At 37.4% G+C, this 26,111-nt stretch overlaps 1 protein-coding gene across 1 annotated transcript; it reads right to left on the reverse strand.

The window, feature by feature from the left end:
* Positions 1–5,761: 5,761 nt before the first annotated feature.
* LOC311606485 (vomeronasal type-2 receptor 116-like) lies at positions 5,762–24,034 on the reverse strand (the record flags this gene model as incomplete). The annotated part of the gene is made up of 6 exons (XM_084797760.1): positions 5,762–6,666; positions 9,090–9,213; positions 15,858–16,085; positions 17,453–18,265; positions 20,152–20,156; positions 23,944–24,034. 6 exons carry the CDS (start codon positions 24,032–24,034, stop codon positions 5,762–5,764), a joined length of 2,166 nt encoding a protein of 721 aa, XP_084653886.1.
* Between the last annotated feature and the right edge of the window lie 2,077 nt (positions 24,035–26,111).

The raw sequence follows: 26,111 nt of genomic DNA on the forward strand, positions 1-26,111 counted from the left end.
ATACAGATTCGTCAGGACCCAGATATCCTACTAAAACAAAGCTGGATCATATAACACACATGAACCCTTGCAAAACAACCTTAAAAACTTCAATTCTCTAAAAGTAATAGAAGAAGATATCAGAAGATGGAAAGATTGTCCTTGTCCATGGATCAGAAGAATCAACATAGTAAATCTGGCCATGTTACCAAAAAAATCTATAGATTCAATGCAATTTCCATCAAATAGCTACACAAAACTTTGCAGACCTTGAAAGATCAATTCTCAACTTCATATGGAAAAACAAAAAATCAAGAGTAGCTAAAACAATATTTTACAATAAAATATCTTGTGAAGGAATCTACCCCAGATCTCAAGTTGTGCTATACAACAGTAATAAAAACAGCATGGTACTGGAATAGAAATATGATGGTTCATCAATGGAATCAAATCAAAGACCCAAAAATAAATCCTCACACCTATGGACACTGGAGTTTTTACAAAGGAGCAAAATCCATACCATGGAAAATAAATAGGATCTTCAACCAATGATGTTGGTCTAACTGAATGTCTACACGGTAAAAAGTGCAAAAAGGATCCATATTTATCACTCCACACAAAACTAAAGGCCCAGTGTATTTAAAACCTCAACATTAAAAACAGACACACTAAATCTGTTAGAATAAAAATTGTGAACCATCCTTGATCTATTGTCATAGGCAACATCTTCTTGGAGAGAACACAAACAGGTCAGGCTCTAAGGTCAGAATTAATAAATGGGACATCATGAAACTGAAAATTTTCTGTAAGAGAAGGGCATAGTCAACAGAACAAAACAAGAATCTACATACTAGGAAAAGATATTTACCAATCCTACATCTGACAAATAGTATCCAAAATATATAAAGAACTCAAGGAATTAAACACCACCTATACAAGTAACATAACTATGAAATGAGGCTCAGAACTAAACAGAGAATTCTCAACAGAGGAATATTGAATGGCTGAGAAACACTTACAGAAATGCTCAACATCCTTACTCATCAGAGTAATGCAAATCAAAGTAGCTCTGGTACTCCATCTTACACTCGTTAGAATGGCTAAGTTAAAAAATTCAAGTACATGGTACTTGATGGTGAGGATGTGTAGAAAGAGGAAGGACACTCCTCCACTGCGTGTGGGAGTGCAAACTTGTGCAGCCACTTTAGAAATCAATCTGGCACTTCCTTAGAAAATTGGGAGTAATGCTACCTCAAGACACACCTATGACACATCTTAGCAAATATTCAAAAGATGGTCCACCACACAAGAATGAAATTTGCTCAACTATGTTGATGGCAGCCTTAATCATAATAGCCAGAATCTCGAAACTACCTAGATGTCCTTCATTCAAAGAATGGAAAAAGAAACTCTGGTACATTTATAAAATGGAATACTACTCAGTTATTAAAAAGAAAGGAAATCTTGAAATTTGCAGGCAAGTGAGTGGAACTACAAATTATCATATTGAGTGAGGTAACCCAGACTCAGAAGATATGCATGGCGTACATTCACTGATCAGTGGATATTAGCCCAACATGGATTTCCTGTGAGAGTCTCCACTCACAGGTGATTGGTACAGATGCTGGGACTCTCTACTGAACTCCAAGTGAGAGTGGTATGGAAGAATGGAGAGATAGAGGATCCAGAGAATCTAGGAGCCCCACAAGAAGACTGTCAAGACTTGCAAATCAGGGAATGAGGTACTGCAGAAACTGCTGTACCAGCCAAGGTCAATGCATGTAGGAAATCTAGTCCATCTTTTCAGATATAGCCAATGGACGGCTCATTCTCCGTGGTTGTGGTGATAGTGGGGACTGCCTCTGATATGAACTCTGGTGGCCACAATTTGAGCACTTCTCCTTGTTGGGGAGATCTGGTGCCACCCAGTAGAAGGGGAAGCAGGTTATCTTGATGAGACTAATAAACTATGATCTTAGGGTGTGTGAATGAGGTATCCTTCTGTCACAGGTCTGGGGGAAGGGAATAGGGTAAAATCAGGAGGGGGAGCAGGAAGGTACAAGTGAAGACAACTTTCAGGATATAATCTAAATACATTATTAAAAAATAACAATGACAAATGGGTTAATGAGAGTAAGGAAGCTACTAGTGTGAGTTGAAACTTAGGGCTCCAGTATGGTAAGCAGGATACAGCTATTTTATTTAGCAAATGTAGTAGTAAGCTTTGCTCCATTAAACCTCTCATGGAACATTTTGTATCTTCATAAGTTAGCACTGAACATAGCCACTTGTCTGTCATGTTTATTTAAGCATTATTCATAATAAATAATATATGAAATCAAATTTAATGTCTCACAACAGATGATAAAATAAATAAAAAATATCAACCAACATTTTGTGACTTTACCTACATATCTACATATTCATTCGCTATTTGTAATACATTTTTAGAATGTTAAAATTTCATTAAATATATTATCTCTTGGGGAGATGAAAGATGGCCGTGTCAACTATGCACTGTGTCTGAGCAGCAGGATGGAGCCTAGAGATAAGATGGGAGCAAGAGACCACAAGACCAGGAGTGACCGAGGTGAGAGATATTGACATGGTGCAGAGCACAGGTGGCTCTGTTGGGTGATTCATGTGGTCCAGGGAAGATGTGTGCTCAGTTTCCAGAGACTAGCTGCATACCAGATTGTCAGCTGTAGCTCAGCACTATATCATGGACTGTGTATCTGGGACTGAGCTGTGGGTGATGAAACTCCATCATCTAGATCTGCTGGCCCAGGGGAGAACCCAGTAGGATGTGTGGATCAGATCTAAGAACCCACATTTGCAGTCCTGTGTGTGTAGGCTGGGGATTTAAAGCTCAGCACAGACACCTGGATGGTACCTGCACTCTCTCTGGCTGAACTGTGGGTTGCAGACTACTAACCTTACTATCAGCTAGCCCAGAAGGGAGCACAGTGTGTGTATATGTGATAGATCTGACTTCAGATCACTCTTCCAGTTCAAAGAGGAACCCAGAGCCTACCTAGGGGCTGAAATGTCTACGGAGAGATTCTCAGCTAGGGCGTGGCTCCCACTCTCTCTGTTGAACCTAATCTAGGTCCCATGGCAGGAGCAAGGATTGGAAGGAAGTTCAGGCCAGCAGACAGCGTCCACACTCTCTGACAGACAAAACCTAGGTCCAAAGGCTAGGGCTGGAGCAAGAAGAGACAAGCTTGAGAAAGAATGGCCAAAAGCTTAAGACAGCTAGCATCACCACACACTCTGGCATACTGAGCAGAGGTCCCACTCTGGCTTGTGGTAGTTAGCTGGGCTTCCAACAGATGCCTTCATGCTGGCTCAGTCCCATCTGTGTGTGCGGGGACACTCATGCTGTGTTGTGGCAGTTGGTCAGGCTTCACCATAGCTTGCAGGGATGGATCCCTGAGTTGCTGCAGGTGGCTAGGTTTCTCCCCATTCCCCTCCAGCTGGTTCAGACCCTCACAAAAACATGGAGGCCCTGCTGAACTGTGTAGGCTAGTTAGGCAACTGCTGGATCTGTTCAGGCCAGATCTGTTCTACCCAACTGAGAAGAAACAGTCTGCTGGGATGGATGGCTTGTTTTTTTTTTTTTGCCTGCCCTGTTTAGACCATGACTCCTTAGAAGAGTCAGGCCAAGTGGGTGGCTATGGAGCTATAGCTGAAGTGCATGTCCACAGCCACCTGGACCCTTCTGTTGGCCCAGTGTGCCTCTGTAGACTGGCAGGGTTTTCTAAGATCAGATCTATCCCAGGTCCACATTCTTAGGTCGCCCTGGTCCCACTGGCTCTGATGTTAGTACTGTGTGACCCACAGATCATCAGAGAAGGAGACAGAGTGTGCAGGTGAGGCAGACACTCTTGGCTGCATTGGGCTTTGGATTTTGTGCCTATGTAGTTGCCAGCACTTAAGGCTTTCTTGGGACTCACAGGTAGGTGTGAGGTCAGGTCCACCTGTTTTCCTGAGATTTCCCTGGGCAAGCAGGTCTGGATTCGGACACTTCAGTGCCTGCAGCTCAGTTGCAGACACGAAGTCCTTGTTATAGAGCATGGCTGCAAATAACCAGAGGATGTACAGGTCCAGACTCTGGGGAATAGATACATGTCCTCCCTGGGCCACTTGGAAGAAACAAAATCAGACCCACCTGTGCTCTGGACATTGTGGATCCATTTGACCTAGGCCTCTTCAGGTCTTGTGGTCTGTAGATCCAAACTGGGTTCCTAGACTCCATCCAGCAGTATTTGGTACCACGATTTTGTATCCTCCTGACAAGCAGCTTCCTTATGCAGATTCTTTAGAATATCCTCTATTATATTCTTAAGGATTATGCATTTTCATATATATATATATATATATATATATATATATATGTGTGTGTGTGTGTGTGTGTGTGTGTGTGTGTGTGTGTGTGTGTGTGTGTGTGTTTTCATGTCTTGTTTTGTGCACAAGTGAGTTCAGGTAATCATATAAGCCAGAAAAGGACATCTTATGCTTTGGAGCTATTCTATCATAGGGTTGATAACACACTTTTTCAGGAATGAGTAGTTAATCAGGCCTTATTACAGAACAGGACATGATATTAGCTACTAAGGCTAAGACACAAATCCGTCTTCTTTAGTATTCTTTAGGTTTATCACACCATCACTCTTCTAAGTTTAAATCATCTACTTCCTTGGATAAAATCAAGATTTCCTTACCTTCCCCCTGTAAGGAGGAAAACTGTTTTACCTTCATGCACAAACATGACATTACTCTCCCTCAAACTTCCTAAATTTCACCATTCCACTGGAATCAAAGTCATTCACCCAGATGTTAAAAATTTTTGATTTTATTTTGAACATATTTTATTCTAAAGAAGAAAAGAACATTTACACTCTGCAGTAGCCCCAATTGTTATAAACTGTGAAATATGTAAATCAGGGAAAACTTATATGGACAACATAGACAACTCTAGTAGCCATGATACTGCTATGCAACATCATTAGAGGAAACAGTGAGCATCATTTTAAGAAGAGACAGATCATGTACTGTAGCCCAACATTTGGCGGTTATGTACCAACTTTATATTTGTCAGTTAGAATTCATTTGCCAGTCAGACCACCTAGCATAAGCCAAGACACAGTCCATGGACAGAGCCAACCCCTGACATTATTAATGATACTCTGCTATGATTGTAGACTGAAGGCTAACTGTGTTGTTCTCTGAGAGGTTCTGCTAAGCACAGGCTAAAAAGAAATGGTGAGATTCACATCCAAACATTGAGTAGAACAGTGGGAAGAAAGAGAAAGAGACCTTGATGTGACACAAGCTTCACAAAAAAACCAAAAGTGGCAGATAACCAGGGCAAAGAGAGGCTTGCTGAAACTGAGGCAACAACCAAGGACCAGGCATGACCTGAACCTATGCCCTCTGCACAGAGGTAGGTGGTAGGCACCTCAGGCTTCATGTGGGTCCTCTAGTAAAATGTATGGTGTTGTTACTGACATTGATTGGGATGCAATATTTTTATCACTTCCTCCTTGTGGGACTATCATTCTAGGCCATAGTGAAAGAGGACAGGCTCAGTCCTGATGCAACATGGTCAGCTGGGGTGGATGGCAAAGTGATCTCCACTAATCTGAGGCATAAGGGAGAGGGGATGGAGAGAGGGAAAAAAGGTAGCACTGTAAGGAGAGAAAGGATGTGGTCTACAATCAGGATGTAAATTGAATAAATAAATTAATTAATTTAACAAAAGATATTCATGGAATATGACTTAGGAATATGATTTCTCCCTTATCTTTTGAAGAGAATTTTTGTCTGGTCTTAATAAAATTATGTAGCACTTGGGAACAAAGATGCACCCCAGCATCCCCGCACTGGAAGCCAAGATGGAGAAAATCTCCACAGCCACCATGACCTTGCCCTTGGTGCTATGGTAGACAGGGAGGAAAGTGATCCAAACAGTGCAAAACACCAGCATGCTGAATGTCAAGAACTTGGCTTCATTGAATGTGTCAGGCAGGTTCCTGGCCAAGAAAGCCACAGTGAAGCTTCCCAGGGCCAGACAGGCCAAATATCCAATTACACAGTAAAATGCAATTACTGAACCCTTGTTGCACACAATGATAATGTGGCCATCTTCAGATTCTCCATCAATATCAATTGCTGGAGGAGAAGCTGCAAGCCAGATTGAACAGAGAATAATTTGGATGAGTGTACAGAGGGGAATGATGTAGTTAAGTGTGCCTGAAACCAGAATGTACCTCATCCTTCTTCCACAAGCTGTGACTTTGAAAGCCAGAACCACTGTGATTGTTTTGGCCAACACAGTAGAAATAGCCACAGTGAATACAATTCCGAATGTTATTTGTTGTAAAATGCAAGTGGCTGAGTTTGGATGGCCAATGAAGAGCAAGGAGCAGAGGAAACAGCACATGAGTGACATGAGTAAGATATAGCTGAGAGTGCGGTTATTGGCCTTCACAATGGCAGTGTCATTGTGCTTCAAAAATACCCCAAGAACCAGAGCTGTGAAGGCAGAGAAGCACAAGGCCATTAAAGCCAGAGCCATCCCCAAGGGGTCTTCATAGCTCAAAAAGATCACAGCTTTTGGAATGCAGTGATTCTGCTCTGTGTTGGCATACTGGTCCTCTGGACACTTCACACACTGGTCCATGTCTGATTGAGAAAGGAAATATTTGTTAGTATAGCTTCAGCACTTTATTCACAAGACATTTCAATAAGTCTGTTGGGAAAGCTGTGCAAACCTCCATCGTACTGCTGATAATGTAATTGAACGATATGCTGTACAAAAATGCTTCAATTTATTAATTCTTATTATCTTTTTAGAGAAGAAAACCACACCAAATTTTGTCTATTTAACAGTGTTCCTGACATTATTTTTAAGGTTTTCAGAAACTAGATTTCTTAAATCATTCTGGATGCTATCTTGAAATGACTTAGTTTGGTAAGTTCACGAAATCTAAACTCATTAACCACAGTGTGATTGAGTCTTTTAAAACCTCCTTTCCCTTGCACTCGGTGCCTCCTGAGTTCACTGATTGTTTAATTAATGCTTTCTTTATCAGAGAAGGAGACTGTCTTCTGCTTGGAGAAGAATTGTGATAGCTTTTCTAGTTGCAGGCCAAGCATAATGATATCTAACTAACAGTAAAAGAAATCATTAGGGTTGGGAGTGTGTGTGTGTGTGTGTGTGTGTGTGTGTGTGTGTGTGTGTATGTGTTTATATTTATGTGAACAAAAACATGTAACAGATGTGCTCATATATTTGATAATCATTTGGGAGAAGTAGGAATGTGAGTATAAGAAGTAAATTTCTCGGTATATAAATGTAATGTAAAGGTTTGAAAACTTCAAAAAATAAATAAGAATTATTAATCTGTCCTTGTTTATGTTCTAATATGGCAGTATAGACAAACAATTTCTGAGTTTTGATCATGAGAAGCACTAATTCTATCACTAAAGGTAGAAACCTCTCTAAAGACTGAGCACTACAAAGCCCTTCATCTTGATTTTACCTTCATGGGAAGCATTCAGCATCTTCTTTCTTCCCTAATTTCAATCCCTATGAGACCTTGACTCTGTGAATATACTCTGAGGTAAATTTATATATCAATAAACAGCATTGAAGAAATAAAAACAAAACCCAAAAGTGACCTAGATTTTTTTCAAGACAGGGTCTCTCTGTGTAGCCTTGGCTGTCCTGGACTCACTTTGTTGACCAGGCTGTACTAGAATTCACAGTAATCCACGTGTCTCTACCTCCCAAGTGCTGGAATTAAAGGCATGTGCCATCATACCTGGCCAGTGACACACCTAAAATAATATTAATATTTTTCTATTTATTGATGTAATTACCATTAGTCTTACTCATTTTTTAACATTTACAACATTTGTATTACAGATTGTTTAATCATTATGGATGTTATTTGAGAAAAGGCATTTCTAAGAGTTCTTTGACTCCTCTCACTATATGGGTCCTGGACATGAACTCCAGCTATCAGTCTTAGTGTCAAATGATTTAAATGTAGCACCGTATTATTGGCCAGAAATGTATTTTTAGAACTTGAATTTCATTGCATAGTATCAAAGGCAAATGTTGTAAAAACTACACATTGTCCACTTGCATTTTGTCAAGCATATGTACATAATCATTTTACTAAACTGGCTTTGTAGGTTGTAATAAAAATTAATGTTTGTACTAACTGCTTTTATTACAAAAGGATTCCAAACTATTATATTGGTTGCTATTTATAGAATATTTGATATAAGACTACTTATATTTTGTACACAATTATCCTCCCCTTCCTGTAAACAAATCACATTAGACATTTAAAAATGGGTGAGGGAATAACAATTGAGATATAATCAGATTAAATTACAATAAAGAAGGGGGAAAAAGAAAATGGGGCTCTACATATCACACAAATTCTGTCTCATACACAGCAGTGTTTGATAATTTTATATGTAATTTTTTGATCTCTACACTAATTTTTCCAAGGATACAGACTTGGTTTCTAGCACCTCCATTACACAGTCCATCAGTTCTTGTGCCATATTCTGTCTTCTGTTGGATTCTGTCCGTATATCATGTACATAAACACGTGTGTGTGTGTGTGTGTGTGTGTGTGTGTGTGTGTGTGTGTGTGTGTGTGCATGCGTGCATGCCTGTGCGCGGGCTCGCACACCACGCATGCTCAAAAAGAATAAATGCACATTTTAAAAATTCATGACTGGAAACTTGTAAGCATGAAGTTATAGGGGAAATTAATAACCATAACAGATCTCATACAGAATGTGCTCACACTGCAATTTGATTTTGTTTGTTTGAGAAAATATGAAGTGACATAACTTGAATCAAAATGTACATCTAGGAAAAGGGTTTTGTGGTTGTTGTTGTTGCTGTTGTTGTTGCTGTTGTTGTTGTTATTATGGCATTGTTAGTGTTTGCACTCCTGTGACTGCTAATGGAGTACATGGTATGTTTTGTTTTTGTAGTTGCCTTTTAGACTCCTCCAGCATCCCTTTGTTGGTGGACAGGGCCTCAGTGTAAAGGATTTATCACAGCAGCAAACACTCACTTGTCTCATTAGAAATTTCATTTTTTGCGCATTGGATACAAATAAAACAGCAGGCTGACATTCCCTCCTGCCTGAATTTTCTGAATCCAGGAAGACAATCAGCACTGCATACAGCGGGCACCATCTGAGGAAATAAGATACATACTGAGTTTTACCTACTACATCCATAACTATATTAGAGTAGCATGTTGAGATATCAATAAATTTAATTTATATACAGAAGCTGAGGTACCACATGTCACTTAGCACTTTCTATAATGCCAAACATGTGAATATATTAAAACAAGTTGATGAAAAGTGGAGCTTTTTACCAAATCTTAGACATTTTGGAAAAATTTTTTTATTGTACTTTGTGCAAACACTACAGAGATTGAAACCTGGTTTCCTTGTTGATTTTCATCAAGCTGATGCAAAGTAGGGTAAAAAGATAGAGAACATGGAATTAACCTTACCTGAGAAATTCTCTTTATCAGAATAGCTTATCTTTCTAACGCTAATGCATTTTATTGTTTGGTATTCATTGTAGGCATACCCAGTCTACTAAAGACAATGCTGTTGCTAGGAAAAGCTGTATGAGAAATGAAACAGAGCAAGGGAATAAGCAGTGTTCTTTCAAGGTCCTCTGCTTTAGTTTCAGTCTCCAAATTCCGTCCTTGTCTTCCCTTGTCTATAACCCATGAGCCAAAATGATCTTTAATCCTTACTTTGTTCATGGCCAAAGTTTCATCAAAGCAATGACTTAGCAAAACATGACGAGAGCACATCCAAAACAGGGATAATATCTCCTCAAGTCTCAGATAACAAACAAATCCTCCGGTAAATTAAGACTTCTAATCATCACAACCTTAGTGTAAGGAAAAAACACACTTGAAAAGACAATCCTAGAGACAAAGTGCCGAGTTGATGTGTAAGAAGCTGAAATGTGATGTATTTCCTGAAGTGAGGAGACTTTAAGGATCCTGCAAATATTCTGAGAACCTGAGTAAAAGTTAGTTTGTTTCTATGGCACCAGCCAAGAACAATACATGCAGTAAACTTCTAACCCCTACCCAGATCTAGCCAACAGACAGGACATTCTGCACAGTTGAGTGGAGAATCATGGCTGACTTTCACACAAACTCTGGTGCCCCATATTTGACCATGTCCCCCTGATGGGGAGGACTGATGGCACTCAGAGGAAGGATAGCAGCCTATCTAGAAGAGACTTGATACCCTATAATCATATAAAGGGGCAGGAAGTCCCCGTCAGTCACAGATGTAGAGGAGGAAGAAAGGGACAAATTGGGAGAGAGGGAAGAATGGGAGGATATAAAGTATTAGAAAACAATTGAGATGTAATATGAACAAATTAATAATATATTCTTAAGTTAGTTTGTTTGATGTTAATTGAAGGTTTTCTTAGGTTAAAGGAAGGTTAGCTTCGTATTACATGGAACTTTATGATGAGGCTCTGTAAGGAGCAGTAGAAATTAGCTGATCGTTGCGTGCTCATTTGATTCCTTTATTCAGTATTAAGGTCTAAGTGAAAGCCTCATTGTCACTGGTACATAGGTTCATCTCATATTCTCCACATATACACTTAACTAGAACACTTCCTTTGGCTGTAGTGGTTGTGCAACAGGGTCTCACTCTGTAGCATTGGGATACTTCAACTCTATCTAGAACAGGGAACATTACTTTCTCTCATTTTCCTACTTTTCTTATAATTTATTCATATTACATCTCAATTGTTATGCCGTCCCTTATATCCTCCTGCTCCTCCATCTCTCCCACATTCACACTATTTCTCTCTCTTATGTCTGTGACTGAGGGGCACCGCCTCCCCCTGTACATGATCATAGGGTATCAAGTCTCTTCTTTATATCCTGTTATCCTTCATCTGAGTGCCACCAGGCCTCCCCATCAAGGGGGCATGGTAAAATATGGGACACCAGTTTCTGTGAAAGTGAGTCCCCACTCTCCACTCAACTGTGGTGAATGTTGTGTCCATTGGCTAGGTCTCGTTGGGGTTCCATGTTTACTGCACGTATTGGCCTTGGTTGGTGCTATACATTGAGAATAACCCCTGGTCCAAGATTTCCCCATTATAATGTTCTTCTTGTAGGTTTCTAGGAACCTCTGGCTCCTTCTCTTTCCCCATTCTCTTATATTTCTCTCACCTAGTGTCCCAATAGGATGTCGCCACATCTATTCCAATTTCCTGCTAAGTGAAGACTTTCAAGGGACATGCCCCTTGGGCTAGTGTCCAATTATAAGTGAGGATATACATCTTTGGTCATCAGGGAAATGCAAATCAAAACAACTCTGAGATTCTGCCTTACACACATCAGAATGGCTAAGATAAAAAATTCAAGTGACACCACATGGTGGTGAAGATGTCGAGAAAGAGGAACACTCCTTCATTGCTGGTGGGAATGCAAACTTGTACAACCACTTTGGAAATCTATCTGGCGCTATCTCAGAAAATTGGGAATAGGACTTCCTCAAGTCCACTTCTTGGAATATACCCAGAAGATGCTCCAGCACATAACCAGGGCATATGTTCAATCATGTTCATAGCAGCCTTTTCATAATAGTCAGGACCTGGAAACAACCTAAGTGTCTCTCAGTAGAAGAATGGATGAAGAAACTGTGGTATATTTACACTATGGAATAATGGAATACTACTCAGCTATTAAAAACAAGGACATCCCGAAATTTGTGGACAAATGGATGGAACTAGAAAAGATCAATCTGAGTGAGTTAACTCATAAACAGAAAGACTCAAATAGTATATACTCACTTATAATTGGACATTTTCTTTCTTTTTAAAATATGTTTTCACAGCTATTTTGGCACTTGGTAAGATTTTTTTATTTAAGTAATTTATTCAGATTAAATCTAATTTTTTATCCCCTGACTTGTGTCTTCCAATTTCCCATCTCTCCCACTTTCGTCCTAGTCCCCTTCCCTAGGTCTGTGACAGAAGGGGACATTGTCTCCCACTATAAGATCACAGCCTTTCAGGTCTCTTCCTGGCAGCCTGCTTACTTTTCCTCTGAGCATTAACAGGTCTCTCCTCCCAGGGGAATTAGTCAAATAGGGGACACCAGAGTTCATGTCTGAGTCAGTCCCTGCTATCCACACAATTGTGGAGAATGTGCTGTCCATTGGCTAGATATGGATGTGGGTTCTAGGTTTATTGCATGCATTGTCCTTGGTTAGTACAGGATTTTTAGCTGACCGGCCTGAGTCCAGATCTGCTTGCCTTATTTGTCTTCTTGTAGGTTTCTAGGACCTTCTATTTCCCCATTCATCTTTACCTCTTTCACCTAGAGTACCAGTAGGAAATCCCAGTACCTATCCCAATCCCTGGCTAGGCACTTGCTAAGATCTTAATGACCATTTTGAAGAAGAGAGGAGACAGAGCATATTGCTGCCCCATTTCTTTTCAATATTTTAAGGCATGGTCTCTATGTCACACTGCCAGCCTTAGATTAGCTATATAGGTCAAAGTGGCCAGATATCAACAGGGAATTTTTTAAATCTGCCTACAAATTGTTTGGATTAAAAAGGTATACCACACATACCCAAAATCATAAAATTCTGATTTTAATTGAATTTTTTTCTCTTCATCTAGCACAATGCTTGCAATCTGTTTGCCGTAAGAATTCTATTCTGTCAAGACATTACCTGTTTTTTGTTTTCCAACATGTTTTCTTTTTACTCTTAATGGATGATGGATTTCTTTATAACACGTTTATGAATATTTTTGTATAGTCATATAATTCCATCTCAGAGTGTATTTAAATGATGTATCTCATTTAACTGATCTGCATTTTTCAATCATGATTGCATTTCTTGAGTGAAATAGAATTGTGGTATGTTTTTGAATTGTCTTGATAGGTGTTTACTTAGGAATTAATCTATCCATGTCCATCAAAGTGAATATTTTCATGGGTTTTTCATTTGTTTGTTTCCATTTCATAACAATGCATCACCCCCATTTTTATAGAAGGATTTCATTCTGGTTAAAAGTTACTTTTCCCATGGAAGTAATGCAGAAAATTTTGGGGGTGTTGTTTTTTTATTGAACCAATCTTGTTTGTATGGATTTTTTTATTTGAGAATGTGGTCATTAACAATAAATTATTGTAAATCATTTGGTGAATATTGTCTATTTGTTGATATTGTAGTATTTGATAGTTTCCTGGTAGTCGTTTTTCTCTGGAGTTTAGTGCTTTCTATGTGTTCCTTTGATTCTTGCATTCATCATGTGAAGTGATTCAACTAGTTTCAGTGGTTATAAATTTCTGTGATTGTGTCTATTATTGAATTCTGTTTTGTACCCTTTAATTATGAGGAATAACTTTTCTGTTTACAGTTACTGTGGTTGGCTGTTAAATGTTTGAAATACATCACTATTACTCTCCTCCTGTAAGAATGTCCATAGTGAAATGGGCCATAATACAGATGGGAATTTGCTCTGACAGAGTCTTCTGTACTGCAGCCTTCAAATTTATGTCTTTGTTACAAAATAATTTTTATGTTAAATATGACAAGGGTTGTTCATTTACTGATTTTTGAATGTTTGCTATATAAATGACTATTGTATCTTGATGGGCACATATCTCACTTGAAATTTATGATTATATTATACTGGATAGAGTGCTGATGAGTTGAGTGTGTCCTTCTTTTCCCCTTGTGACCCTGGATTGTAAATTTAATCATTTAATAAGAAACCCTGAATCTCCTATATTTTGAATCTTATGTTTTGTTTTATTTTTGTTATAGTCTGAATTTTCTAATACTTATGCATAACATTCAAGCTTTGCAATCCTGTCTTTATCTTGAACAATTGTCCCGTGGACACTTTTTAGTTAGAATTTTATTTCATTTATTTTGTTTTTCCTTTACATATTTTTGTTGGAATATTTTTATTATTTTGTACCTTCGTGGGATTCCTTTTTCACATCCTTTTTCAGTGGCTTATTTTATGTTAGTTTATGTGACCCTTTGTATCCTTCCAGAGGTAATGTATGTCTCCTTTTCTCACTTTTCATAACAAATTCTAATAATCATTCTTTGAATTATGTATTTAGCATATCATTGAACATACTCTGATTTAAGACTATGACTGTAACATTTTGAGCTAGGTAAATTTGATATCATCATTTTTATGTTTGTTTGTTTCTTCATGTATCCTGATATGCATATCTGGAAGCAGAGTAATGGTTCTATATATTTTTAAATATTGAGTATGATTCCAGTGCATGTTTTTGTAATTCTCAATCAAGCTGTGTTTAGAACACACATGAGATTTCATTGCTGCCAATGAATGGATATGTATCTCAGTAGCTAAACTTCAGAATCTGTATTCATTTAAATAACAATGAATCTCCTCAACACTCTGAGAAGGACTATTAACTGCAAAAGTCATAGTACATAAATAACCTGAGATATCATTTAAAATATAACTTTAAGTCCAGAAGAACTTCTGGACTTAACTTCTCTAAAATTTATACAACTTTGTAGTTGTGGTGTTCGAATAAAATACCTTAAAACCAACCACACTAGAATTCATACTTGTGATATACCCTGAAGTTATGATGGAATTTTTTATTCACAGATTTCTGCATAGCAAAAATGTGTTACTACCAGTACCTGCAAATACATAGAAGGAAACTAGACACGGCTTCATTAGTTTGAATGAACTACACAACAATTAAGAGGACCAAGCAAGGATACTGTAGTGATCAGTTTCTTTACATGGCATAATTCAGAGCTGAGGCATGGACAAACTGTGAATATCAATTGATTTCTTGCACCCATTTTGTACATATAAGCTGTCTCACATTTCCAGGAATCTGCATCACCCTTCTAATGTCCATATATACCACATACTCCAGTGTTGCATGGACATATATCCAGAAGAAAACCCACATACATATAAAAAAGAAAGAAAATACAAAGTAATAAATCATAGAATATTTAATATGTATCACAAAATTATTAATTTATGATTATAGAGGTTGGCAACTTAAAGATTCCTTGTTGGAAGGCTTAAACAAACATATAATGTAACACTGTTGCCTTCAATTTGATCACTTCCCCCTGATGGAGCACATTACCAAATAACAAAGGAAGAGTATGCAAGTAGTTCTTATGATACTTGGTAGGCTGGGGTCAGGGAGTAGAGGAGAAGGGTTCTGCTCTCTGTGGACTAGGAAAGAGGCATAGGAGAAAGGAGGAAAGAGTGTGTGCCTGGAAGGACAAGAGGGAGGGGGCTAAGGCTGGGATGTAAAATGAATAAAATAAAAAATTAAATTTAAAAAGATAATTAAAACTAAAAGAAATGATGAGTTTTCTTTCTAATTTCTTAATTTACTGCATCATTACAGTTAGCCTCAGTCTTTTTAACTTTTTTATCATAGATTCATAATAAGTGAGGAAATCACTATATAGTAATAAGAATGGTATCATGAGTATCTTGCTCACGTTACTGGAAATATCATAAATAAGTGGTCAAAAGTTGTTTCATAGTTATATTAAAAAAACAAAGACACAGTTTCTCTTATAATAAAATACACTGTAACTATTGCATGAACTCTTTGAAGAAATAACATAAAAATATTGAAAATAAGAACTGTAACATTGGAAACTAGAAGTAGGTTCCTTTTGTGACAGTTTATTTCATTTCACTAACTTATAAAAAAGCATAAATGGACCAACTAAACACACAGTGTTTACTTGTATGTAATGGAAATCAGTACAGTTCTTTAAACCCACCTGTCGACTTCCTGTGGCCCACTCTAGCATGTCTTCAGATAAATGGAGCTGTTGACCATGTGGAAAATCTAGGTTAAACTTTCCTATCTTCACCTTAAGTTCAAAATCATGTGGGAGATTCCAAATGTAGAAAATGTCATACTCTTTCTGAAGTTTTTCTTTCTGGTTCATGGTCACTTTGTCTCCAGTAGGACTAGTGAAGTGGGTCTTTCTCATCACGGAGTGCATCTGAAAAACAGGCAGTATTATATAATGTATATGCTCTTCCCAGATGGGAGTAAATGTATGATGATTTCATCTAAAATGCAATTTTATTGAATGTATCAGGTAGAGATTTTCAAGAAATCAAAACTATATATTAATTTGTTGGAAAAATTTAGGTCACTGAAAAGAAACTAAGAAACACAAGCATAGACAAGCACTTACATATCAAACATACTTGTACAACTCACAAATACACACCAACACACACACACACACACACACACATGCATCTGGGCACAGAGATACCCACATCTAAATAGAGATACACACATAATATAGCCCCATATTTGTTTACACACACATTGACATACATGTCCAGACACACATATGAGCATTCAGGCACAGACAGACATATATACCCAAACAGACACACAAGTACAGAAATATACCAAACACATACATAGACACACATGCACAGACAAATACATTCAGGGAGACATAATGTGATACAAACATTCACAAAGAGAGACACTGTCACAAAAACACATTTATGCTCACAATATCAAAGGAGAGACAGACAGAAACAGACACACACAGAGCAAGAGATATACATATGTGCAATCCAATATACAGAAACACAGAACACACAGACACATGCACTGACAAATACAAACAGAAACATAAAAAAAACAGAAAAAAACATACACATGAGCATTGAAACACAGACAATTTATGCTCACTTCTACAGACAGACAAATAGTCAGATGGACAGAAACAAACACACGCACAGACACACACACACAGACACACACACACACACACAAGGAGACACATATTTGTGCACACACATAAACACAGATATACACACAGATACACAGAAACACACTTAGAAACACAAATACAATGAGAATCATATATTCAAAAAATGAGTGTGTGTGTAATAAACTGATTCACATAACTATTTGTGTCAAACTATAATAAGACTTTGAGGAAGGCGAACAGAGACTACATTTGTGGAGAATCTATTGATAAAACAATCCCCTGAACAGATTACCATAAATTTCAGAATTAATGAACATTCATCTCCTCATCCTGGAGACCATTAATGAGAAAAGACTAATCATCTCTCCAATATTAGAACAAGTATGATCATATTCAGTTGTTCTGTTACAGAATCACTGATTTTCACTGATAAATGGTGTCTTTCATTCCAATACCATTGTATTAAAGATCTATACATAGCTCTAGATTTATTATGTCAGCATAAAAAACCATTTAGAAACCTAGGTGTTTGGAAAACATTTCCTAGTTCACTCAGTTAATAATCTGAGAGACTCTGAAGAACTATGACATTGATAAGATCATGTATAATCCAATAGAAGGAACCCTACCTTCGAGCAGATATGACTATGTTTTTTCTCATTGTCAACTGACTGATATTCTACCTGTTGTAGAAGCACCTCATGAAAGAAATGGGCCAAAACATATGCAGCATTGTATATGTCATAACTGCTATCGCTGAAGGCCATGTCAAAAGACTGTGCCATTAGCCACTCCAATGAGGAATTGGTTGAGCAGTTCTTCATTGTCTTACAGTTAGATGCTGAGGCTGCACAGTTAAAGTTCATCCACTTCAGTCTTGCCAGATATTTATCTGAGTATTTGAGAGGGTTCAATGTCTGGACAAAACTTTTAAAACCTGAAATCTTACCATGGTGCTGTGCAAAAGCAAAAGTCCCATGGAATGGGTCAAGTGTGAAATCTCTCTTACTTGTAGGAACATCCCACTGTGAGGTGGTGATCCATGTTCTTTGTATACCTAGAGATTCCCACATTCTAAAGGCCACAGCAAGAGTACTGTCTGTGTCACCATAAAGGATAACAACATTTGAGGATGATGTCATGATTTGGTTGTAATACACTTCAGCTCTTGACATGTATACCTCCATGTTCACTGGGATCATGTTCACAAAGGCAAAGCAGACTGTATGCTTTTCCATCTCTCGTTTCAAATATGAAAGAAATTCTGTACCCTGATCATTGTCAGAGATGGCCAGTCCTACCCAGTTGCAGTTTAAATAAAGTAAGAAGGCGACGAGGGCCATGGGGAGAGATGTATCCTCATGGGCCATCTGATAAATATAGGGAAATTGTACACGGTCATTCAGGAGAGGATGGAAAGTCCCAAAAGTAAGATGAAGAACCTAGGACACAGAAAGTAGCATGAGGCAACATGTACTTTTAAGAACTTGCAAACACAGTTGATCTGTAAAAACCTCTAGAAATTCCCCTTACCTGTTACTTCTCCTCTTATTCCCATTTCACACAAAGAAATTCCAGATCCCCATCAAGTATTTGAATAATACCATTGAACTAAACTGATTGACATAAGGTCAGTAAGACCAGTCTCCTCTTTACCCCCATTTTTGCATCCTATCAAAGCCACCAATGGAGACACAAATTAATTAAATTTTAACCGCACAAACTCTTACCTGCTGAGGTTCTTGGCCTGACATGAACATGTGAAATAGTACAGACGCTTCCCATTTTGGTCCTGTAAGAAGTGCTGTACAACTGACAACTTTGTTACAGTCATAATTAGGAGGAAACAAATAAGTTGGTCGAGGGACATGAACAAGATCTTTTAATACTGACACACTTACAAAATATGGTACTGAAAATACTAAAGAAACATTTGATAGAAGATTAGGGTTTCTGTTTATTTCATCCAAGGAAAAAGCCAAAACCATAGGAAACTGACTTTCAGCAGGTGTTCTGTAAAATGGTACAATATTTATTATGTACAGAATATACACATAATAATTTGCACACAATACTACTACTATGTACCTGAATATACTGTTTTTATCCCTATGTTTAGAACAATTATCCCATGGAATAAGGTTTGCAAACATAAAAATATGGAATATTGGAACACCTATAAAAGTTCATGTGAGTTCATCTACATAAAACATGCGTATTCCATGGAAAACATTTCCATCTGTGGTTATTGAGTACTTCCTCAGAAGGTAAAGGCAAGGCCACAGGTTTTGATTAAGCTGTACACCCGACGATGTATTCATTTATTAATTATAGAGAAATATGAAAATTACTCATGATGTTTGAGCCTCTGAGTTTCTGGTATTTCCATATGAAATTAACTGAATTGGCTAAGGTAGTGAAAGAATGACTGGTGAATGCACAGGAGTGTTTCTGGGGCAACATTTGGTGCCAGTATTAAGAATTAATCATAATTAGTTGGAAATATAGTTATCATATTCTCTTCTATCCATTTTCATATTGTTGTTTTGCCTTTTAGATTATTTTTCAGGTAGAGCATCTTTTTACTGGTTTATTTTAAAAAAATTCAAACACAGGAGATGCATATTTAAATAGATGTATGTCTGACTTTGGAAATCAATGTTATTTTATCAGAAAACTGGTAAAAGCTTAACCTCCAGCCATAGTTGTACCATACCTGGACATATACCCTAGGACACTTGCTCAATTATGTTCATAAGAGTTTTATTCATAATAGCTAGAATCTATAAAAAGTTGATGTTTCTCAAACAAACAATGGAGAATAAAAAATGAAATACTACTCAGATATAAAAACGAAGAAAATCATGAATTTTTCAGGCAAGTAGACTAGACTACCAAGATTAACAAAAACACACATGAATGTACTTATTTAGCCATATAATATAGGATAAAAATACTAGAATTTACTGACCCAAAGAAAATGAGTAAGAAGGAGGAACTTAGAGAGGATGCTTTATTCTAACTCAGAAAATGAAATATAATAGACAGCAAAAGAAGTTGAAGATATGGAGCAAGGTAGGAAAGAGAGCTCAGATTAAAATGAGGGTGGATATCAGACCTGGGGAGAGCTGATGCAGCAGGTCAGAGGGCCTGAACAGTAAGAATAAGGCATAGGTAGAGATATCTCTTTGACAAGATGGATAAATAAGACACGTCTGGGATAATATGGTAGTGACTCAAATGAGAGGACACCCGTTAACTAGAAAGAACTCTTAATGGATGGAGGGAAATACCAACAAACCCACCAGAACTATGACTCAAAACTTACCTTTCCTGCAAGATATGCAAGGATAAAAATAGAGCAGAGATTGAAGGAATTTCCAAGCAATGCCTGGCCCAAACTGAGACTCAGAACACAGGAGAGAGACAACCTCTGACACTATTATTGACACTCTGCTGTGCTTTCAGACAGGAGCCTGGCATAGATGTCCCCTGAGGGTTCCAGACATCAGTGAATCAAAACAGATACTAAGAATCAAAACCAAATATTAGATAAAGTTTTTAGAATCTTGTAGAAAAGTAGGGGGAAGATGAAAGGATGAAGAACTAACATGAACTACACAAGAAAATCAACAGTCAACTTATCAGGGCACATAGGAGCTTATGGAGACTCAATCTCCAATCAAGGATCATCAAAAGACTGGACCTAGGACCCATATACAGATTTAGGTGGTGTGTAGTTCAGGCTTCGTGTGGGTTACCTAGTAAGAGGGCCTGGGACTGTCTCTGACATGGACTCTCTTGCCTGTTTATTTTACTCTCTTTCCCTTGGTAGAGCTTCACTTTCAGGCCACATGGGAAAAATACACACTCAGTCCTGATGTGATTGATGAGTTGAGGTGATTTGGTCGGGGGCTCCACTTCTTGGAGTAACAGAAAATGCAGACGGAGTAGACAGAGAGGGCAGGAACAGAGAAGGGAGGGGGCAATGATCAGTAGGTAAAATACATAAACAAATATATTACTTAAAAATGATGTATGCCTGTATGTGTCTGGATATATGGACTAGGCAATGCTCTTTTATGACATGGGCAAAACTTAAACTGAGGTTTTATTATTCTCTTTATGGGAAAAAATCTCTCCTGTCTTTTGCTAGTTATTTCCAATCATCTGAACAATAAGCATCAAATATAATCCTTCACTCAACATGATTCATTGATATTTAAATATAATTAGATTTCCATTTAGAAATTGTGCATCTGAGTTATCTATGTCTCTACAAATAGCTCCTTTTAGAATACACTTTACTACAGCACAGAAAATTTGCCATTGGAAATTTCAGTAAAACACATTAGAAAGTTGATACTTGAACTTGTGTGACAAACACTAACTCTTTCATACTAAACATAAACAGCTTCAATTACTTGAGCTACCAGAGTGGCTGAGTAGTCTAAAGTGCTTGCTGTGCTTGGAAACAATAGTCAGAAATCCACAACGTAAAAATGTGTAGAGTATTCACATTGTAAAATATGCAATTATACTTAGTAAAATTACTAAAAGACAAATGTAAGTAGTAACTGTGATGAAAGAGTAGGAGAACAAACTACCTAGACATAAAAAGAAGGTTACACATTTCTTAAAGAACTGCAAAGATGAGCTACTAGGAAAATTCTCTATTTCTGTTCTCAAGCACTATCAACTATTCATGCCACAAATGTAACTCAGTCAAGTGACAAGGGAATGACGAATCACCACTATTAATGATACTCTGTCTTCTTAAACATAAAATTTATAGTCTATGCACTCTTTCTTTGTGTAAAACATATTTTGACCACACTTCCAGTTATACTAGCAGAACCATAGCATCTTACCTAGAATAAGGAACATCTAGAAATTTCAGTGAGATTTGTTTGTGCCAGTATTACATGTTTTTAAATGCAATGTAAAGATTAAAGCATATGTGAAATCTTTAGGATATTCTTTTAATAAAAAAGGGAAAAATTAAGTGGGAATATAAGGTATTTTTGTTTTTATTCATGGAAAAACAATCTCTCCTGTTGCTTCATAGTCATTTCACGTCATCTGAACAACAAACATCAGACATACTCCTTCATTCTGAATAATTCACGCAGATTTAAATATTATTAATTTTCCATGTAGAAATTGTACCTTTGTGTTATCTTTGCCTACAAAATAGCCCCTTTTAGAATGCCGTTTATTACCAAACAGAAAAATTGTCAATGAACCCACCAAATAGGAATTTGTGACTAGAATGTGTGTGACTCAAACACTAACTTATGAATGTTAAACATTAGAAACACCAATTACTTGAGCTGTCAGAGTAGCCTAGTAGTATAAAGTGATGTTCTTAAAAACAACTATCAGAAATCCATAAAGCCAAAATGTATACAGTAACCACATGATGAAATATGCAATTATACATAGTAAAATTACTGAAAGAGAATCGTAATTGGCCAATGTGATAGAAGTGTCAGAAAATAAACAACTTAGACTTAAAAAGGAAGACACATAATTCTTTTTTCTTTTTTAATTATTATTAATTATTCATTCTTTCATATTACATCTCAATTTTTATCCCATCCCTTGTGTCCTCCCATTCCTTCTTCCCACTTTCACCCTATTCCCCTCCCCTATGACTGTGACTGAGTGGGACCTCCTCCCCCTTTATGTAATCATAGGGTATGAAGTCAATTCTTGGTAGCATGCTGTCCTTCCCCTGAGTGCCTCCAAGCCTTCCCGTCAAGAGGATGTGGTCAAATATGGGGCATCAGAGTTCACATGAAAGTCAGTCCCTTCTCTTCACTCATCTGTGAAAAATATCCTGTCTATTGGCTAGCTCTGGGTAGGAATTCGATGTTTACTGCACATATATTCCTTGGTTGGTACCATGGTTTGAGCAGAAAACCTGGGCCCAGGTCTGCCCATCATAAATACATACTTACTTCTTAAATAATTGAAGAGATGAGCTACTAGGAAACTCTTCTAATCATGTGCTCAAGTACTGTCAACTACCTGCACATGCTACAAATGTAACCCAGTCAGATGACAAGGAAGGTAAGTGGTCACCACTATTAGAAATAGCCTCAATTTTAAAACATAAAATTTATAGTCTAAACATTCCTTCTTTATGCTAAATAAAAAATGAAGAACTGGGCTTTGTACTACTTATATGACAATGGTTGTGTATGTATGCATGTTAAAATGGAGATATAAGGACATGTTTAAAGTTCACATTGGATAGAAATTCTACTTATATTTTTGATGCAGGTTCAAAAGTCATAGAGTGACAACATTCAGATAATTTTAGAGAGTAAATGAACATTTATGTGAAAGCTTTCTGTACCTAGGTGTACGACAAATATTAGGTGCCCCCACACAAGAACTGGTAGTTACACACTGACAGAAACACACTCTATGGCCATTTAATTGTACCTTCTCAAAATGAAACTTATTGAAATAGTATGGGACATCTTTTGATAATAAAGCTCTGGGTACTGTGCAATGGAAACTGTAAACAAGAGGGCTAATCTCTATGATCATGGTAGAGATTGTTTGTCCACTCAACTTCTGGCTTTGAAATCAGGAGGCTAACTGGAAGAAACAAAATACTTTATAAGCAAATTTAAATTCATAAAATAGCATTGAGTTTATAAAAGAATTTGGTGTTTCTTTGTCTGCACATTTGAAGGAAAAGACAACCTTCAAAGCATTGTTCTGTTTCTCATCTTCAGACCTCTCCAGAAATACTTCTGATGACATCTACATGAAAAGTTAAAAAGCACTTACAGCCTATCCAGAATGTTGCTAAAATACTCTTTCTCCACAGACCATTGCACAATATAAAGGAAGAAAAAACACACTTTCCTTAACTCTCTGTACTTTTCTTCATTCTTCATTCTCCAAAAGCACCTGGAAGGAGTGAAACTCATAATGAGAAATGGAGTGTTCAGAAGCAAGTAGAACAAAATCAGAGTGAACGTCTTTGTCCTACTATAAGCTTCGGTGTTGTGGACTGTGAAGTGTCATGCATATCAGCCTAACAAACAGGCACCCAGGTGTTTCTATCTTCTTTTATTTTTCTGGACAATGGAAAGTTTACTTGCACATTCATGATTCCTTTTTCCCTTAGGCCCTTCCTCATTCCTGGAGGAATCTTCCCTGGGACTTGTCATTTGAGGTCCACAGTCCATGTGGTAAACATGAGTTGATGATAGTTCTGTCTCTGGCTCCATGACATCATTCGGGTTTATGGATATTGAAATCCCTGAACAGTGACTGTTTAGTGAAAGTTTTCTTTCAAGACTACCTTATATATTTGTTTATGTGTACACCAATAGATATTATGTCAGTAGATTATTTTAGAAAATGCACAGTGAAATATAAATTATTGATTCAGAAGGGGCATACAAAATGGCTCATGACTACATGGTGAGCATTGTATCACTAAGTCTCTATGATGCAGATGTAGCACTTGTCTGTGACATCTGTGAACCTCAGAGCATACACACTATGAAATATGTCACGCCAGTGACAAATAAAGAATATCTACCCAAAGCCTATGTTTCTAGTTTTGGAGAACCAATAATTGGGTAAAATCCAGAAATTTCTTGAGTCCTGTTGTACCAAAAACCATCCAGCTCCTCACAAAACAGCACCTCATGTATACTTTAAATGTTGATTTTTAAAAATTCAACAATATCCAAAGAAACTCATGAACTTAATGTATCATTTCAAATATTAAATGAGGCATATTCTTCAACCAACACCTACATTATTACTAATAAACTCTGTTAAATATTTGAGTTCTAACACATGATCTCCGTCCTAGAACCTCAGTTCTCACAGATCAATAAAATGTGATAATCTTTTTCTTGTTCTTCACCTTTACTTTTCAGTATTGTTTTATACTCATTTCCATTCAAGTAATATCTGTAAGGCATACTTGTGCTGAGTGTCTTAGAAGCACATAATTGGGAAACAACTGTAATTTTTATGTGTAAACTATTCCTATACAAATTTCAGAGTAATCTATTCTTCATTGCAGTGTAGAATCTGAATTGGCAGTATAAGCACATACTTACATTTTCTCCCCACTAGCTTCACAAGATATTCCATCCCTAATTCCTGTAGGCCTATGCACTTATGAAATAACGCCTGATCTAATTTTTTGTGTAAAGATGTCTGTGTCACACAAACACATACACACACACAGACACATACAGACACACACACACACATACACACACACACACACACATACCAACAAACACTCCTACACGCATAGATACAAGACATGCACTGTTAAACTAGAATCTATGAAAATTCAGAATTTCTTAATTCTGCGTGTTTAGCTTAGCATAATGACCTTCTATTCCATTCCAAATTCCTGCTAATAATATCATTATTTTTCCAAGTTGAGGTCAAATCCACATCCATTATTTATATATAGACTACCATGTGCTTTTCCTCTGAATTCAAATAGGTCTGAGAAAAATATGGACCCAATAATTGTATTTGTTTAGTTTCATCTTTGATCTGTGGTTTCAATCATTTGTGAATTATACACAAAAAAATTTAAAAATCTATCTGTTTTATCATTTAGTTAAAAACAATACTGTATATATTTAAAATATAAGAGATAATATATATTTAATTTTATTTAAGTAATTCATTCAGATTACATCTCAATTGTTATTCCCTCACTTGCATCTTCCCATTCCTTCCTCCTTCACTCTTTCACCATGTAACTTTCCACTAGGCATGTGACAGAAGGAAATCTCCTCACCTACTATATGAACATGGTCTATCAGGTCTCATGTGGATAGCCTACTTACCCTTCCTCTGAGTGCCACCAGGCCTCCCCACCAAGGTGGAAGTGCTCAAACAGGGGGCACCAGAGTTCATGTCAGAGTTAGTCCTACTCTCCACACAACTGAGGAGAATGTGCTGTCGATTGGCTTGATCTGAATAGGGATCCTATGTTTATCACGTGCATTCTGCTTGGTTGGTACAGTAGTTTGGGCAGACCCCACTAGGTCCCAATCTGCCATCCTTGATGGTCTTCTTGTAGGATTTCTTGACCCTATGGGTCCTAATATTTCCCCATTCTCCCATGCCTCTATCATCTGGGGCCCCAATAGGAATTCTCAGCATCTGTCCCACTCTCCAGCTGAATGAAGACTCTCAGAGGACATCCCTCTAGGGCTAGTGTCCAGTTATGAGTGAGTATATACAATGTGTATCTTTCTAGGTCTGGGTTAACTCACT

The sequence above is a fragment of the Acomys minous genome (assembly GCF_964271855.1).
Source record: "Acomys minous genome assembly, chromosome: 10".
Lineage (NCBI taxonomy): Eukaryota > Metazoa > Chordata > Mammalia > Rodentia > Muridae > Acomys > Acomys minous.